This window comes from Armigeres subalbatus, chromosome 3, assembly GCF_024139115.2.
Source record: "Armigeres subalbatus isolate Guangzhou_Male chromosome 3, GZ_Asu_2, whole genome shotgun sequence".
Lineage (NCBI taxonomy): Eukaryota > Metazoa > Arthropoda > Insecta > Diptera > Culicidae > Armigeres > Armigeres subalbatus.
Genome location: NC_085141.1, coordinates 105337847 through 105356804, shown reverse-complemented (window position 1 = coordinate 105356804; position 18958 = coordinate 105337847). Strand labels below are relative to the sequence as shown.

Sequence of the window (18958 nt, the reverse complement as noted above, 5' to 3'; positions counted from 1 at the left end):
ACATGGGGCCATCAAAGGCGAAAGGTTTTCCTGTAGATTCCCGCTTGCCTATCAACAGAATAAGCTCCGCACATGTGATATCCGATTGTAAAGACAGGATCACCGTCTTTGACCAGAGAGAGGGCACACAGACATCATATTTAACATTTAGCAGCCTTAGCCTTTTTAATTCTTGCTCCTATGTTGATCTTAACACTAACCGATGCTATCAGGTTGTCAAGATATTGAAATTTTTGACCTTCTCCTCTACCGTTAAGTGGGAGGGTGTTCTTTTTGACACCCATCGATTAGGTCTTGGTGATGTCGATGGCAAGACCCATCAGGTCATTAAGCTCACTGCACGGCAGAGCTCCGTTGCTCTAATATAGCATATCATCATCATCATCAGCCAAATCGAAATCGTTTATCCATAGTAAATAATGAATTGTTTACGATTACAATGAGAAGCAGTAGTATATATTAGAATACATATACAATAGCATTTCCGAGGTAAATTTTCAGAAGCTTCGAGAAAAATTCTTCTGAACAACCAAAAATATTGTTTCTGGATTTCAGTCGAAAATTCGTATTTCTAAAGCAAATTATTCCGAATTTCTTAAAGATTTTCCTTTGAATTTTCAAGAGAATTCGAGTTTCCGTAATCCTTCTGAACTCCAAAGGCAATTCTCGCTTAACTTTTCAAAAGGACCTAAGTAACATTTTTTTCATGAATTAATTTGAATACTGCAATCAATAGCTTTCGTGTTGTTCTGTTTGTTGCGCGAGTTAAGCGAGATTATTCTCCGAAGTTTCAAGGAAAATTCTTCTGGCTTGCCAATTGTTTCAACAAGCCAAAGCAATATTTTGCACATGTTTATATTTTCATTAGTCTGTTTATATAATCAATTTTGTGTAAACAATGTAAAACTATTGAAGACAATCAAGTAACTATTAAATAACAATCCAAATATTTTTTTTATTTTCACTAATTTTTGCTATGACAAATAACTTTTGTTCTGGCATTTTTCTCAAAGGTGATTCTTTCCTATTGAAAACTTTGGAAAAAGTTGTGGGAAAGAAAGGGTTTTCTAACCATTTCTCGCTTAACTTTTTAAAAGGACCTAAGTAACATTTTTTCATGAAATAATTTGAATAGCGCAATCAACAGAACAACATGAAATCTATTGATTGCAGTATTCAAATTAATTCATGAAAAAAAATGTTACTTAGGTCCTTTTGAAAAGTTAAGCGAGATTTCTTACTGTTATATTGATTGTTGTACGAAAAAATAAGATACCTCCGATAATAAATTTCTTTGCAAGATAATAAATTATGATTATTAAACTGTCTGTTATAGAACGATTATTACAAAACTAGTAACATGGCACCAGTAGAACTCGAATTACAAAATAGACCTCTTTAACATTCCAACCAATTTGTCCTTATTATGCCCAACATTGACCGAAATTACCCTTTTCTCTTCCAATAAACAACCCACAGGTCACCGCGCGGCTCCAACCTCGAGTAAACGAATGATTTGTGGTGCATTCTGAATTGCGTCGTAGTTTTGTACTCGTTATCACACAATCGCCATCGTGATATCGCATTATCCAGAGGGGGAGCAAAACCTTCCTCTCAGTCAACAAGCAGTCCCAAATCAAACAATCAAGCTGGCTTCTGTATCGCTGCCAATGGAGGAACAGGATCAGCAAACCGCCACGAACGGCACCGGTAGTGGAAGAGTATCTCGAAAAAGGCCGCGCGAGGCGACAATCGTTCCCATCGAACGTCCCACTGAATCCATCTCGATCGATATTCCGTCGGATGAGCCACTAACGAATGGAACCGATAATGGTGATATTGCACCCACCGCTAGCACCAGCACCAGCAACAGCAACGGCGTGACACAGAAGCGTTTCAGCAGCATCCGCATCGACGACGATGGGATGGAGACGGGCAGCGGTGATAATTGTTGGCCACCCAATCAGGACAGCGTCCGGAATGGGCACGTGAACTTTGGTAAGTGTTACGGATTGCTCGATTCGTGAGCTTTTGGACACAGTCCAGTGATGTTTGTTTAGATAAATTGGGGCTAATTTTAAGAACGTGTTTTCTATGTTTATCTTCTCTAACAGACATAGCGTCTTCTTCGTCATCAGCGGAATTGAAACCATTGAATGGGCCCGCCGTGTCGCTATCTAACTATTCCAAACAGTTGGGAAGTGGAGTTGAACATAGTCCACCAGTTGTAAGTACTCATTTTTGTGCATTTGCTTAATCTTTATAAACTATATAAATCTATATAAAGAATGAAAAACCTATTTGAAAAATTAATATCAATTTAGAACCTTTCTACATGAGTTCCAAATAACATTCTATTTGACCCAACTATAGTATGAACAACCTCTAAAAAGCATGAACTGATTAAATCATAAACGGATCGTGTCCGGGAGAAGATAGAACTCACATGATTTGAAATATCGCACCATTTCTTTATTCCTAGAGTTCACCAATTTCATTCGCTTACGTCTAGCACATGTGATTTGGCGTCTCATTTGCGTGTTCTTCCATTGCCCAAGGGCTGCTCCAACAGGTTGTCACTCAACGATGATTAGAGTTAATTCGAGTATGGCTGATGGTTCTCCTCGCTACAAATTAGACAGTGCTGTCCTCTCGTACGATGAAGCCACGTCCACGTGTCTCACATGTCGGCGCTAAGAATAGCCCGCGCCGCGATGATGCTATTTCCCAAGAAATCCCAGTGAGTAGCGTCAGTCCAGTGACCATCCGGCTTATCGCATTCGTTTGCGGCGACTTATTTACGATGAATGTTGATAACAACATCACTTTTGACCTTGGCTGCCTCGGTCCAAAATATTTTTTTCCTAACAATCCACAAAATTCATTCTCAATTGAAACTTCCCGTCCGGTCCATCACGCCACCCCGTCCGGGTGTGACGTAATTCGTCGCAGGGTTGGCGCACAGTTTTTTTTTCTACGTTTTCAATTGTAATTCCTGAGTTTCTATTTGTTGAGCTGTGCGATAAGATTGTTTCACATTTCTCCGTTCCATGATTGTGTAGTATTCTGATTCACGCGTTTTGGAAGGATTAAAACGAATATTATTTCATCACAAAAAAATGTGCGTCCATGGAGAGATTATGGTTCAGATTATTTGTTGTCTTTGCAATATGTTTTAATGACACAAAATCAATCTTATGAATTAGTAAGTTGGAATTCGTTGCATCATTTCGTCAATCAATTTACTGTACCGATGCAAGCCGGAACAAATGCTACCGACATGGCTTGCGAATGCCTATTTTTAAAAACGTTATCGTCACCAAATGTCGCCTCGGTGAATGTTTCATCTTGAAACGAAAATAACCGGCCGCGCGTCTATTATTATTATTACCCGCGGTCAGTCCTGTGCAATATTCGATGCCGCTTCTGATGAAAGCACCGGCCGGCGGCTGGTCTTCGACGGAATAATTAGAGCAGTGTGTTACCAGAGTACCCACCATTACAGTTCGCCGGGGTTGAGCCTGTGTGTCACTTATTGTTACACGATAATTGTGAATAATTAGCACTAGTAACTGGTCGTTTAGAAACAACGCGGTTGGCGTTGCCGTTGGAATAACTCGTTGGCTTGAACTCGATTTCACTCGCTTCTGGCGAGTCTGCGTGGATTTGTGTCCACATCAGTTCGACATCGTTGGTGTAATTGAAGGTCAGGGGTTCAAAGACTTGGTTTAGACTTAAGATGTTGATCAACTCAGATGGTTAACATTTCAATGAAGTTTTTACCTTAACTTCAAGTTTACCCTGAATAGCTTTTAGTTAGAAGCAGGTTAGAAGTACATATGTGCGACCGTCGCCACACCCCAGCACTGTTAGTTTTTGGCCTGTCGCCACCGCTGACATTTATGCTGCTCAGTTAGTTTATTTGTCACGCTGCTGATCTATAATTTCATTTTCCTTATGATTAATCCACATTAGTGATCGTGTATTTCTGAGCAGTTAGTTGTAGTATCATTCTATTGGAAAACAAAAGTAATGATAGGGTGAGGTAATTTTCATTAAAAGAAATTTTTATCAGTTTCGAAGTATTTTCTTATGCATTAAGGCTGTTACAAATATTTAATTAAAATTATGTCTTACTGGTCTCGGAAAGGTCAAGGTCCTAGAAAAGAGCAACTTTTTCAAATCTTGCTCTAATCGTACTCTGAAGAAGACATGAAAAATGGAATCTACATTCTAATCTTATATCAGCCACCAATCACGAGTCATTATTTTTCATGAATCGAGTGCTTTATGAATGTTCCCCATGTTCTTTTATTTTAAATCTAATTTCAAAGGCTCAGATGCGGAGAAACAAAACGGAGCCGAAATTGTTAAATTCAACATTTGGCTAGCAAACATTACGCTCCGCAAGGGTTAAACACACTGGTATTTTTTAACAGCAACCTCTGATCAATTGACTTTAATTTTTTGATACACTTTTTGGATTTAAATGTAAATTAGCAAACAATCGTAGTGATTAATCCAGAGAAAAGGGAATTCACAAATTGTTTGTTTGAACTCGAATAACGATGGGATTCTGACATTCAAGACATAAATATTTCGGAAAACCTAACGATATTTTGTTGCATTTCCAATGATATTATTATCTAACCATTTTACATACCTACCAATTGGTGGTGGGGATTCTCATCGATTTGTTTTCGGCGAAAAATGACAAAACAAAACTTTGCCAGACTATCCGGACGTTTCGGTCGAATTACTAGCCTTCGATCATCTTCTGCGGACACTAAAAATCACATATATTGTTTAAAAGCACATTAAATTTTACAAAATAAAAACATACAATCTTCCAGTCACTTATTTTCTAACAGACAGCCATTACTATTAACTATTGACACACACAAACAAAAGTACAATCTTTACATTCTAACTGCTATTGGTATTAATTCTAAGTTTGCTAATAATAAAGTTGTACGCATTTTTAAAATTTGCTGAGTCTTTTGCTTATTTACTACATTTTCGTCTCCTTTAATCTTAATGTAAATGTTTCTGCAGTCAGTCTTGTGTTGTTTTTGCTTATTTTGTCAAGTATTCTGGTTTTTCAAAGTCAAAAATGTGTCCCTCTTCTATAGTGTGCTGTGATAAACCTGTACCGGAAATGTTTTTGTTTTCACATTGTATTTATGCTGGTCCAGACGTTTATATAAAACTGGCTTGTTTCACCGATGTACGATTTTGCACATGCACCGCACGGTATATCATACATTAAATTTGTATTTTTCTTCTTTTTGGGAATAACGTCTTTTGTTTTCGAAAATAGAGAATCTTTGATTTGGTCAACTGGTTTGTAAGTTACTTTAAAGCCATGGTGTCTTAAATACCTCGATAGATTCTCTCCTAGTCATTTATGTAATATAGTTGTTTATTGTATTCTCTCCGTTACGTTTTTATAATGAATTAAACATATTGTGTAACCTTTCCTAATTACTTTTCCACGAGAAAACACGGGTAGTTATGTTTTCTCGGTACTTAGCGTGTGTCAATTTTAATGCTCTATCAACTAAAGCTACACCGATGCGTAATCCAAATATCTACCATTCACATCTTTTGGGAACCACTCTGTTGTTATTACATTATTCTCTCGTCGCAAAACCATATCAAGGAATTTCAGTTTGCCATCGCATTCATTTTCTACCGTAAACTGAAATCTCTGATTAAAACTATGAATTCATTCAAGACCGTTTCCACGTTCTCCGCTTTCGCTCCTAGCAGGCAGTCATCCACATATCGTTTGAAAAACAAAGGAACGATTCCCCGGTCGTGTAGTTTTTCTAGAGCTGCTCTCTCGATTCTCTCCAATACAATGTTTGCTACAACAGGGGAAAGGGGAGAGCCCATCGGGATGCCAAATTTTTGTTTGTAAAATTTCCCATTGTACTGAAAGAAAGTCGATTCCAGTACAATCTGCAGAATCTAAATAATAATGAATGTCGAGTGAAAATAATCGTTTCTGTATAGCGATCAGTAAATTAAAGCCAATTGAATCCTGCCTTCTAAAACCAGCACGTGAAGGGCTGCGGGACAAAAGGTCAACAGGATAAAATGTCGAATGAACAATTCTAAATAATCTACTACTTGATCGAAAAATATGCTTCTGAACTAAAATCTAGAGTTCAAAGGTTCTGAAGCCACCATTTGAGAGGCATGAAGGCTTTTTTTCAGTTGCTTTATTATTTATTGAGGATTGTTAGCCTCCTTCTAAGCTTCTAGGAAGCCTCCATGCAAGCGGCTTGAAAGCCTCCTTTTCAAATACTTCCTTTCAAAAGGCTCAGAAGCCTCCCTTCAAGAGGCTCGGAAGCCTCCCTTCAAGAGGCTCGGAAGCCTCCCTTCAAGAGGCTCGGAAGCCTCCCTTCAAGAGGCTCAGGAAGCCTCCCTTCAAGAGGCTCAGAGCCTCCTTCAAGGAGGGCTCAGAGCCTCCCTTCAAGAGGCTCAGGCCTCCCTTCAAGAGGCTCAGGCCTCCTTCAAGAGGCTCAGAGCCTCCTTTCAAGAGGCTCAGAAGCCTCCTTTCAAGAGGCTCAGAAGCCTCCTTTCAAGAGGCTCAGGCCTCCTTTCAAGAGGCTCAGGCTTCCTTTCAAGAGGCTCAGCCTCCTTTCAAGAGGCTCAAGCCTCCTTTCAAGAGGCTCAAGGCCTCCTTTCAAGAGGCACAGCCTCCTTTCAAGAGGCACAGAAGCCTCCTTTCAAGAGCACGAGAGCCTCCTTTCAGAGGCTCAGAAGCCTTCTTTCAAGAGGCTCAGGCCTCCTTTCAAGAGGCCTCAAGCCTCCTTTCAAGAGGCTCAGGCCTCCTTTCAAGAGGCTCAGAAGCCTCCTTTCCAAGAGCTCAGAAGCCTCCTTTCAAGAGGCTCGGAAGCCTCCTTTCAAGAGGCTCGGAAGCCTCCCAAGCAGCACGCGCAACATCTTTCAAATGGGTGTTTGTTCCTAATAAATTGCATTGAAGACACTGGCAATACATCGAGTCACATTAAAGCCACTTCCCAGTTTCAGAAAAACACAATGTTTCATTTCCGTTTAAGTGGGGTCGCTATATTCTACCCATCTGACTTCTTGGGTGGTTTAAAATTCGACGTGTTTCATATCAGAAACAAAACAGATAAGTTGCAGAGTTAATAACACTTCGGTTCATTGATGTTACGACAATGTTTCTGATATGTTGCAAAACACTTTGAGCTCAGCTGAGCAGTATTTTATTTTTGACAGTTCCCTGCATGTTCCGTATAAGGTACAATAAAGTTACAAATGACTTTGTTGTTTATGTAGTGCACTTGTAGCAGAATCTCCAAATGGAATTGATGGTGTGATGGTTATAGTAGAAGGTTGCAAATCTCAAGGTCCATGGTTCCATTCCCGGTTGGTTTTTGTGTTTTTATTTTCATTGTAGCCGCAAGATGTTGCAAATAGGCTCCACCTCTTGCGCTTTTTGTGTCACAAAGGAGTTCCAAATACGACGCATTGTGCATAAGTCAGACCTTTAGTAAGTCACACCACAGTTGTTGTTACTCACTGAGAAACAAGAGGTGTTGCTTGGGCTCCTTTCAAGAGGCTCGGAAGCCTCCTTTCAAGAGGCTCAGGAAGCCTCCTTTCAAAGAAGGCTCAAAGCCTCCTTTCAAGAGGCTCAGAAGCCTCCTTTCAAGAAAGGCTCAGAAGCCTCCTTTCAAGAGGCTCAGAAGCCTCCTTTCAAGAGGCTCAAGCTTCCTTTCAAGAGGCTCAGAGCCTCCTTTCAAGAGGCTCAAGCCTCCTTTCAAGAAGGCTCAGAGCCTCCTTTCAAAGAGGCTCAGGCCTCCTTTCAAGAGGCTCAGAAGCCTCCTTTCAAGAGGCACAGAAGCCTCCTTTCAAGAGGCTCAGAAGCCTCCTTTCAAGAGCTCAAAGCCTCCTTTCACAGAGAGCTCAGAAGCCTCCTTTCAAGGCTCAGAGCCTCCTTTCAAGAGGCTCAGGAAGCCTCCTTTCAAGAAACTCAGAAGCCTCCCTTTCAAAACTCAGAAGCCTCCTTTCCAAGGCTCAGAAGCCTCCTTTCAAGAGCTCAGAGCCTCCTTTCAAGAGAGCTCAAGCCTCCTTTCAAGAGGCTCAAGCCTCCTTTCAAGAGGCTCAAGCCTCCTTTCAAGAGGCTCAGAAGCCTCCTTTCAAGAGGCTCAGAAGCCTCCTTTCAAGAAACTCAAGCCTCCTTTCAAGAGGCTCAGAGCCTCCTTTCAAGAGGCTCTCAGGAAGCCTCCTTTCAAGAGGCTCAGGCCTCCTTTCAAGAGAGCTCAGGCCTCCTTTCAAAGAGGCTCAGGCCTCCTTTCAAGAGGCTCAGAAGCTTCCTTTCAAGAGGCTCAGAGCTTCCTTTCAAGAGGCTCAGGCCTCCTTTCCAAGAGGCTCAGAGCCTCCTTTCAAGAGGCTCAGAGCCTCCTTTCAAGAGGCTCAGGAAGCCTCCTTTCAAGAGGCACAGAAGCCTCCTTTCAAGAGGCACAGAAGCCTCCTTTCAAGAGGCACAGAGCCTCCTTTCAAGAGGCACAGGCCTCCTTTCAAGAGGCACAGAGCCTCCTTTCAAGAGGCACAGAGCCTCCTTTCAAGAGGCTCAGAAGCCTCCTTTCAAGAGGCTCAGAGCCTCCTTTCAAGAGGCTCAGAAGCCTCCTTTCAAGAGGCTCAGAGCCTCCTTTCAAGAGGCTCAGAAGCCTCCTTTCAAGAGGCTCAGAGCCTCCTTTCAAGAGGCTCAGGAAGCCTCCTTTCAAGAGGCTCAAGCCTCCTTTCAAGAGGCTCAGAAGCCTCCTTTCAAGAGCTCAGAAGCCTCCTTTCAAGAGGCTCAGAGCCTCCTTTCAAGAGGCTCAGAGCCTCCTTTCAAGGCTCAGGCCTCCTTTCAAGAGGCTCAGAGCCTCCTTTCAAGAGGCTCAGGCCTCCTTTCAAGAGGCTCAGGCCTCCTTTCAAGAGGCTCAGGAAGCCTCCTTTCAAGAGAGCTCAGGAAGCCTCCTTTCAAGAGGCTCAGGAAGCCTCCTTTCAAGAGGCTCAGGAAGCCTCCTTTCAAGAGGCTCAAGCCTCCTTTCAAGAGGCTCAGAGCCTCCTTTCAAGAGGCTCAGAGCCTCCTTTCAAGAGGCTCAGAAGCCTCCTTTCAAGAGGCTCAGAAGCCTCCTTTCAAGAGGCTCAGAGCCTCCTTTCAAGAGGCTCAAGCCTCCTTTCAGAGGCTCAGAGCCTCCTTTCAAGAGGCTCAGAGCCTCCTTTCAAGAGGCTCAGAAGCCTCCTTTCAAGAGGCTCAGAAGCCTCCTTCAAGAGGCTCAGAAGCCTCCTTTCAAGAGGCTCAGGCCTCCTTTCAAGAGGCTCAGAGCCTCCTTTCAAGAGGCTCAGGCCTCCTTTCAAGAGGCTCAGGAAGCCTCCTTTCAAGAGGCTCAGGCCTCCTTTCAAGAGGCTCAGAAGCCTCCTTTCAAGAGGCTCAGGCCTCCCCTTTCAAGAGCTCAGGCCTCCTTTCAAGAGGCTCAGAAGCCTCCTTTCAAGAGGCTCAGAGCCTCCTTTCAAGAGGCCTCAGAGCCTCCTTTCAAGAGGCTCAGGAAGCCTCCTTTCAAGAGGCTCAGGAAGCCTCCTTTCAAGAGGCTCAGAGCCTCCTTTCAAGAGGCTCAGAAGCCTCCTTTCAAGAGGCTCAGGCCTCCTTTCAAGAGGCTCAGGAAGCCTCCTTTCAAGAGGCTCAGAGCCTCCTTTCAAGAGAGGCTCAGAGCCTCCTTTCAGAGGCTCAGAGCCTCCTTTCAAGAGGCTCAGAGCCTCCTTTCAAGAGGCTCAGAAGCCTCCTTTCAAGAGGCTCAGGCCTCCTTTCAAGAGGCTCAGAGCCTCCTTTCAAGAGGCTCAGAAGCCTCCTTTCAAGAGGCTCAGGCCTCCTTTCAAGAGGCTCAGGCCTCCTTTCAAGAGGCTCAGAAGCCTCCTTTCAAGAGGCTCAGGAAGCCTCCTTTCAAGAGGCTCAGAGCCTCCTTTCAAGAGGCTCAGAGCCTCCCTTTCAAGAGGCTCAGAGCCTCCTTTCAAGAGGCTCAGCCTCCTTTCAAGAGGCTCGGAAGCCTCCTTTCAAGAGCTCAGGCCTCCTTTCAAGAGGCTCAGGAAGCCTCCTTTCAAGAGGCTCAGGCCTCCTTTCAAGAGGCCTCAGAAGCCTCCTTTCAAGAGGCTCAGGCCTCCTTTCAGAGGCTCAGAAGCCTCCTTTCAAGAGCTCAGAAGCCTCCTTTCAAGAGGCCCGGCTCAGAAGCCTCCTTTCAAGAGGCTCAGGCCTCCTTTCAAGAGGCTCAGGCCTCCTTTCAAGAGGCTCAGGCCTCCTTTCAAGAGGCTCAGGCCTCCTTTCAAGAGGCTCAGAAGCCTCCTTTCAAGAGGCTCAGGCCTCCTTTCAAGAGGCCTCAGAGCCTCCTTTCAAGAGGCTCAAGCCTCCTTTCAAGAGGCTCAGAAGCCTCCTTTCAAGAGGCTCAAGCCTCCTTTCAAGAGGCTCAGGAAGCCTCCTTTCAAGAGGCTCAGAAGCCTCCTTTCAAGAGGCCTCAGGCCTCCTTTCAAGAGGCTCAGAAGCCTCCTTCAAGAGGCTCAGGAAGCCTCCTTTCAAGAGCTCCAGGAAGCCTCCTTTCAAGAGGCTCAGAGCCTCCTTTCAAGAGGCTCCAGAAGCCTCCTTTCAAGAGGCTCAGAGCCTCCTTTCAAGAGAGCTCAGAAGCCTCCTTTCAAGAGGCTCAGAGCCTCCTTTCAAGAGGCTCAGGCCTCCTTTCAGAGGCTCAGAAGCCTCCTTCAAGAGGCTCAGAAGCCTCCTTTCAAGAGGCTCAGGCCTCCTTTCAAGAGGCTCAGGAAGCCTCCTTTCAAGAGGCTCAAGCCTCCTTTCAAGAGGCTCAGAGCCTCCTTTCAAGAGGCTCAGAAGCCTCCTTTCAAGAGGCTCAGGAAGCCTCCTTTCAAGAGGCTCAGAGCCTCCTTTCAAGAGGCCTCAGAAGCCTCCTTTCAAGGCTCAGAGCCTCCTTTCAAGAGGCTCAGGAAGCCTCCTTTCAAGAGGCTCAGGCCTCCTTTCAAGAGGCTCAGAAGCCTCCTTTCAAGAGGCTCAGAGCCTCCTTTCAAGAGGCTCAGAAGCCTCCTTTCAGAGGCTCAGAGCCTCCTTTCAAGAGGCTCAGAGCCTCCTTTCAAGAGGCTCAGAAGCCTCCTTTCAAGAGGCTCAGAGCCTCCTTTCAAGAGGCTCAGGAAGCCTCCTTTCAAGAGGCTCAGAAGCCTCCTTTCAAGAGGCTCAGGAAGCCTCCTTTCAAGAAAGCTCAGAAGCCTCCTTTCAAGAGGCTCAGAAGCCTCCTTTCAAGAGGCTCAGAAGCCTCCTTTCAAGAGGCTCAGAAGCCTCCTTTCAAGAGGCTCAGAAGCCTCCTTTCAAGAGGCTCAGAGCCTCCTTTCAAGAGGCTCAGAAGCCTCCTTTCAAGAGGCTCAGAAGCCTCCTTTCAAGAGGCCTCAAGCCTCCTTTCAAGAGCTCAGGAAGCCTCCTTTCAAAGAGCTCAAGCCTCCTTTCAAGAGGCTCAGAAGCCTCCTTTCAAGAGGCTCAGCCTCCTTTCAAGAGGCTCCAGAAGCCTCCTTTCAAGAGGCTCAGAAGCCTCCTTTCAAGAGGCCTCAGAAGCCTCCTTTCAAGAGGCCTCGGAAGCCTCCTTTCAAGAGGCTCAGGAAGCCTCCTTTCAAGAGCTCAGAGCCTCCTTTCAAGAGGCTCAGGCCTCCTTTCAAGAGGCTCAGAAGCCTCCTTTCAAGAGGCTCAGGCCTCCTTTCCAAGAGAGCTCCAGGCCTCCTTTCAAGAGCTCAGAAGCCTCCTTTCAAGAGGCTCAGAGCCTCCTTTCAAGAGGCTCAGGAAGCCTCCTTTCAAGAGGCTCAGAGCCTCCTTTCAAGAGGCTCAGGCCTCCTTTCAAGAGGCTCAGGCCTCCTTTCAAGAGCTCAGAAGCCTCCTTTCAAGAGGCTCAGGCCTCCTTCAAGAGGCCTGGCCTCCTTTCAAGAGGCCCAGCCTCCTCAAGAGGGAAGCCTCCCTTTCAAGAGGCCCAGCCTCCTTTCAAGAGGCTCTGAAGCCTCCTTCAAGAGGCTCAGAAGCCTCCTTTCAAGAGGCTCAGAAGCCTCCTTTCAAGAGGCTCAGGAAGCCTCCTTTCAAGAGGCTCAGAAGCCTCCTTTCAAGAGGCTCAGGCCTCCTTTCAAGAGGCCTCAGAAGCCTCCTTTCAAGAGGCTCAAGCCTCCTTTCAAGAGGCCTCAGCCTCCTTTCAAGAGGCTCAGAAGCCTCCTTTCAAGAGGCTCAGGAAGCCTCCTTTCAAGAGGCTCAGGCCTCCTTTCAAGAGAGCTCAGAGGCCTCCTTTCAAAAGGGCTCAGGAAGCATCATTTTCAAGAGGGTAGGAAGCCTCCTTTCCAAGAGGCTCAAAGCCTCCTTTCAGAGGCTCAGAAGCCTCCTTTCAAGAGGTTCAGTAGCCTTCTTTCAAGATGTTCAGTAGCCTTCTTTCAAGAGGCTCAGAAGCCTCCTTTCAAGAGGCCCGAAGCCTCCTTTCAAGAGGCTCAGAAGCCTCCTTTCAATAGGCTCCAGCCTCCTTTCAATAGGCTTGGAAGCCTCCTTTCAAGAGGCCTGGAAGCCTTCTTTCAAGAGGCTCAGAAGCCTTCTTTCAAGAGGCTCGGCCTCCTTTCAAGAGGCTCAGAAGCATCATTTCAAAGGGTAGGAAGCCTCCTTTCAAGAGGCTCCAGAAGCCTCCTTCCAGAGGCCTCAGGAAGCCTCCTTTCAAGAGGTTCTGCAGCCTTCTTTCAAGAGGTTCAGTAGCCTTCTTTCAAGAGGCTCAGAGCCTTATTTCAAGAGGCCCGAAGCCTCCTTTCAAGAGGCCTCGAAGCCTCCTTTCAAGAGGCTCGAAGCCTCCTTTCAAGAGGCTCAGAAGCCTCCTTTCAAGAGGCTCAGAAGCCTCATTTCAAGAGGCTCAGGAAGCCTCATTTCAAGAAGGCCGGAAGCCTCATTTCAAGAGGGCCAGGCCTCATTTCAAGAGGGCCGGAAGCCTCCTTTCAAGAGGCTCAGGAAGCCTCCTTTCAAGAGGCTCAGAAGCCTCCTTCAAGAGGCTCGGAAGCCTCCTTTCAAGAGGCCTCAAGCCTCCTTTCAAGAGGCTCAGAAGCCTCCTTTCAAGAGGCTCAGGCCTCCTTTCAAAGGCTCAGAAGCCTCCTTTCAAGAGGGCTCGGAAGCCTCCTTTCAAGAGGCTCAGAAGCCTCCTTTCAAGAGGCTCAGAAGCCTCCTTTCAAGAGGCTCAGGCCTCCTTCAAGAGGCTCAGGCCTCCTTTCAAGAGGCTCGGAAGCCTCCTTTCAAGAGGCTCGGAGCCCTCCTTTCAAGAGGCTCGGAAGCCTCCTTTCAAGAGGCTCGGAAGCCTCCTTTCAAGAGGCTCGGAAGCCTCCTTTCAAGAGGCTCGGAAGCCTCCTTTCAAGAGGCTCGGAAGCCTCCTTTCGAGAGGCTCGGAAGCCGTCAATAATCATGAACGTCTTGTAGGAAGCTGTTAGCCTTCTTCTACGTTTCTCTTTTGTGTTTCGGTACCCTCCTTTTAAGAGGCTTGCAATCCTCCTTTGAAGTGGCTCGGAACCCTCCTTTCAAGAGGCTCAGAGGACTCCTTCCAGAGGGTCGTAAGCATCTTTTGATTAGTTTCGGAAGCCTTCTTTCAAAAGGCTCGGAAGCCTCCTTTCGAGAAGTTAGAAAGCCTTCTTCATCATGTACTGGTCTATTGAATGGTTTGGTTTGAATGGAAAGGTCAGCTCAGTATATTCTACATGGTAGTCATTTCTTGATTATTGCTTTGAACGGCGTTCAAAACCTGGGCGTAATTTCTTAGAAAACAGACTTTTATGTAACTACTAGTCGGTACCAAGAGCCAGTGCTCGTTCAAGTTATATTTTGAACGGATTTGCATTCTGTCTCGTCGCAGCCGCCGCCCGCTTGAGCAGTTTCTGTCATCCAAGGACGATCCTAAATTTAAACGTACCACGAACGGTTTTTCTTCTGATGTCATGCGGAGTGAACGAAAAAAAAAGTAGCCGAGTCAAACTACGATAAAACCGGATTACGTAAACCCATTCGCATTCCGTCGTCATCTGTTGGGTGGATAATGAACAGCACGTTATTGTGTCTGTTGTGTGTTCTAGCAACACGTGACAAATGGGTACCAAAATGTCTAGAACTTCACACGCACATTTACGAAACACGATTGGCACACTTCTCCGCAACACATCTTTAGTAAGCAGCATATGAGCAGCATATCATTTTTGCCAGTGATCGTGATCGTGACGCATTGCGCCTCAACTTCGAACCGGATTCATTCTGTTGTGATGGCAGACCAACAACACTGATGTTATTTCACTTACGATAGTGTGGTGTGGTGATTGTACTTTGAACCCGCTTACTAAGTCCGTGCCAACTGCGTTGATGTTGATCGAAATTATGGTTTGTTTACCATTTTGGTTCCGCTGAGTAGCAACTTGAATCAAGCAAACATGCACCACACCGTGTTTATCTTTTGGAGGGGAAATCACCTGATCGCTACCAGCAGACGTTTGTTTACTTGCCTAGAAATGCGCGCTGCTGAGTCTTGCATTCGTTGGTTGGTTTATCTTCCCGAGAAATGATAAAGATGCAGTGTTTGCCAAGCTGTGGATCAAGGTCCACCGGAAGAGAATTGTTTGGTTGGTGATAATTACGATCACTTCTTCACTGCAAGCTTTTATTCTGATGATGTCAGATGAGGTTATTTCTTCTTCTTCTTATTGGCATTACATTCCCCACTGGGACATTGCCGCCTCGCTGCTTAGTGTTCAACACTTTGACAGTTATTGACCGCGAGGTTTCCTAAGCCTTGTTACCATTTTTGCATTCGTATATCATGAGGCTAACATGATGATACTTGTATGCCCAGGGAAGTCTAGACCAGCGGTTCTCAACCTTTTTCTTGAGAGGTACCCCTTCGAACTTTTGCATTAATGGAGGTACCCCCTTTCAAAATTAGGCTTCCAATCCTCTTGAAAGAATAACTCCGAGCCCTTTGAAAAGAAGCTCCTTTCAGCTTTTGAATCCCTTTAAAGTAGGTTTCCGCGCCTCTTGATTCTGTAGAGAGGTTTCCGATCCTCTTAAAAGGAGTCTTCCTTTGCATCTTAAAAGGGCGCTTCCAAGCCTCTTGAAAGAAGAATTTCGAGCCTCTTGAAAGTAGACTTCCGAGCCTCTTGAAAGGAAGCTTCCGAGCCTCTTAAAAGGAGGCTTACGAGCCTCTTGAAAGAAGGCAACCTAACCACTTGAAAGGAGGCTTCAGAACCTCTTGAAAAGAGGCTTCCGAGACTCACAAAAGAAGCCTCCCTAACCTATTTCCGGGGATTAAACCACCCGACTTGGACGTTAATTTACAATGTTATGAAAACTCATATGTGAATATGTACGTTATGTGGAAGCTATTGATTTGGAAAATGTATTGGAGGTAACCACTTTCCCTTCGATGGGACTCGAACCCATGACCCTACAGTACGCTAGTCTGGTGCTTTAACCAACTAAGCTACGAAGGACCTCCGTCGGCCTTCGCAACCTAGCGGCTACTGAACGAGCTCGAGATTCCCAAATTGGACGCATAGTCAAATCACTCGCAATCCATTTATCAAGCCAATACTTCCACATGTGTATTGTACACGTCCACATTAGAGGAGCGTGAGTATTTAGAATGTCTGGCGGCTATACACATTCTTCATCAGCAACGGTACTGATCAAGTGAGGTTGTGTAAGCTATATGCCAGTCGGTCGTCAAGCTCAGACCCGACCGCATTGCGTAGGCAAGAGCACGCAACTCAAGTTCAGTTCAATCAAAGGTAATTGCCTATTTCCGGGGATTAAACCACCCGACTTGGACGTTAATTTACAATGTTATGAAAACTCATATGTGAATATGTACGTTATGTGGAAGCTATTGATTTGGAAAATGTATTGGGTAACCACTTTCCCTTCGATGGGACTCGAACCCATGACCCTACAGTACGCTAGACTGGTGCTTTAACCAACTAAGCTACGAAGGACCTCCGTCGGCCTTCGCAACCTAGCGGCTACTGAACGAGCTCGAGATTCCCAAATTGGACGCATAGTCAAATCACTCGCAATCCATTTATCAAGCCAATACTTCCACATGTGTATTGTACACGTCCACATTAGAGGAGCGTGAGTATTTAGAATGTCTGGCGGCTTACACAACCTCACTTGATCAGTACCGTTGCTGATGAAGAATGTGTATAGCCGCCAGACATTCTAAATACTCACGCTCCTCTAATGTGGACGTGTACAATACACATGTGGAAGTATTGGCTTGATAAATGGATTGCGAGTGATTTGACTATGCGTCCAATTTGGGAATCTCGAGCTCGTTCAGTAGCCGCTAGGTTGCGAAGGCCGACGGAGGTCCTTCGTAGCTTAGTTGGTTAAAGCACCAGTCTAGCGTACTGTAGGGTCATGGGTTCGAGTCCCATCGAAGGGAAAGTGGTTACCTCCAATACATTTTCCAAATCAATAGCTTCCACATAACGTACATATTCACATATGAGTTTTCATAACATTGTAAATTAACGTCCAAGTCGGGTGGTTTAATCCTCGGAAATAGGCAATTACCTTTGATTGAACTGAACTTGAGTTGCGTGCTCTGTCACGCAATGCGGTCGGGTCTGAGCTTGACGACCGACTGGCATACAGCTCACACAACCTCACTTGATCAGTACCGTTGCTGATGAAGAATGTATAGCCGCCAGACATTCTAAATACCACGCCTCTAATGTGGACGTGTACAATACACATGTGGAAGTATTGGCTTGATAAATGGATTGCGAGTGATTTGACTATGCGTCCAATTTGGGAATCTTGAGCTCGTTCAGTAGCCGCTAGGTTGCGAAGGCCGACGGAGGTCCTTCGTAGCTTAGTTGGTTAAAGCACCAGTCTAGCGTACTGTAGGGTCATGGGTTCGAGTCCCATCGAAGGGAAAGTGGTTACCTCCAATACATTTTCCAAATCAATAGCTTCCACATAACGTACATATTCACATATGAGTTTTCATAACATTGTAAACTCCCTAACCTATTGAAAGGAGGCTTCTGAGCCTTTTGAAAGGGGGCTTCCGAGCCTTTAGAAGGAGGCTTTTGAGCCTCTTGAAAGGATGCTTTTGAGTCTCTTGAAAGGAGGTTTCCGAGCCTCTTGAAAGGAGCCTTCCGAATCTCTTGAAAGGAGGCTTTTGAGCCTCTTGAAAAGAGGCTTCTGAGCCTGGGAGGAGATTTTTGAGCCAATTAAAAGGAGTCTTCCTTTGCATCTTAAAAGGAGGCTTTTGAGTCTCTAGAAGAGAAGGCTTTCGAGCTACTTGCAAGGAGGCTTCCGAGCCTCTTGAAAGGAGGCTTCCGTGCCTCTTGAAAGAAGGCTTTCGAGCCTTTTAGAAGGAGGCTTTTGAGCCTCTTGAAAGGATGTTTCAAATATCTTGAAAGGAGGCTTCCGAGCCTCTTGAAAGGGGTTTTCCGAGCCTCTTAAAAGCAGGCTTTTGATCCTCTTGAAAAGAGGCTTCTGAGCCTGGGAGGACGTTTTTGAGCCACTTAAAAGGAGTCTTCCTTTGCATTTTAAAAGGAGGCTTTTGAGCCTCTATATTTGAAAGCTTTAGAGCTCCTTGAATGGAGGCTTCCGAGCTTCTTGAAAGGAGGCTTCCGAGCCTCTTGAAAGGACGCTTTTGAGCCTTCTAGAAGGTTTTTGAGTCACTTAAAAAGAGTCTTCCTTTGCATCTTAAAAGGAAGCTTCCAAGCCTCTTGAAAGAAAACTCCCAGCCGCTTGAAAGGAGGCTTCCGAACCTCTTGAAAGGGGGCTTTCGAGCCTTTTCAAAGAAGGCTTTCCGAGCCTATCGGAAAGAGGCTTTTCAGCCTCTTAAAAGGAGGCTTCTGAGCCTCTTGAAAAGTGGCTTCCGAACCTCTTGAAAGGATCTTGAAAGGAGGCTTCCGAGCATCTTAAAAGGAGGCTTCCGAGCCTCTTAAAAGGAGGCTTCCGAGCCTCTTAAAAGGAGACTTCCGAGCTTCTTGAAAGAAGGCTTACGAGCCTCTTGAAAGGAGGTTTACGAGCCTCTTGAAAGGAGGCTTACGAGCCTCTTGAAAGGAGGCTACGAGCCTCTTGAAAGGAGGCTACGAGCCTCTTGAAAGGAGGCTACGAGCCTCTTGAAAGGAGGCTACGAGCCTCTTGAAAGGAGGCTACGAGCCTCTTGAAAGGAGGCTACGAGCCTCTTGAAAGGAGGCTACGAGCCTCTTGAAAGGAGGCTACGAGCCTCTTGAAAGGAGGCTACGAGCCTCTTGAAAGGAGGCTTACGAGCCTCTTGGAAGGAGGCTTATGAAGTGCCCATGAGGCTTCCGAGCCTCTTGAAAGAAGGCCTTTGAGCTGCTTGGAAGAAGGCTTCCGAGATGCGTAGAAGGATGCCTAATCCTCTTGTAACGAAGCAACCGAGCATTAGTAAAAAAAAATCATTTTGTTCATTCGACATTTTGCACGTTCGATCTTGTTTGAAATGTTTGATCATTGTGTTTGTAAGCCCAATGTACATATTCTGTATTAGTATTTGTGTCAGCGTTAGCGGTATATATACGCTATCGGATGTGTGTAGTGTTGACATTCTGTCACTTGTTGTTTGTTTATTACGCGCGTTGAAAATGGATTGGGGCATCATAAATAGCCGTTTTTGAAGATCAAAATCACTGCGGCGCACTTCAAAACTAAGGTTTTGGGGACGATTGATGCCCCCAGTGGCCCGGTGATAAGACGAAGGTCAGCCATACGTGTTACCCTTTATACACGGAAAATGCGATTTAAGCCTTATATGGGGACAATTTCATCGACTTTTTGGACAAAACTTGGCGACCTCCCAGCTTCCCGGATTAGAACCCTCTTAATTTACTTGTTTGGTCCTTTATTATATTAAAGCTGTACGAATACAAG

The 18958-nt window shown here is 45.5% G+C and overlaps 1 protein-coding gene across 2 annotated transcripts in view; it reads left to right on the top strand.

Annotated features, from left to right (window-relative positions):
• LOC134224851 (choline-phosphate cytidylyltransferase B-like) overlaps nucleotides 1-18958 on the top strand; it is an 81544-nt gene that overhangs the window by 22289 nt on the left and 40297 nt on the right. For both annotated transcript variants that reach the window (XM_062704486.1, XM_062704487.1), the window contains exons 2-3: nucleotides 1480-1998; nucleotides 2115-2227. In XM_062704486.1, the coding sequence (XP_062560470.1) occupies nucleotides 1671-1998; nucleotides 2115-2227 (441 nt within the window). In that variant the 5' untranslated portion in view covers nucleotides 1480-1670. The remainder of the gene's footprint in view (nucleotides 1-1479; nucleotides 1999-2114; nucleotides 2228-18958) is intronic.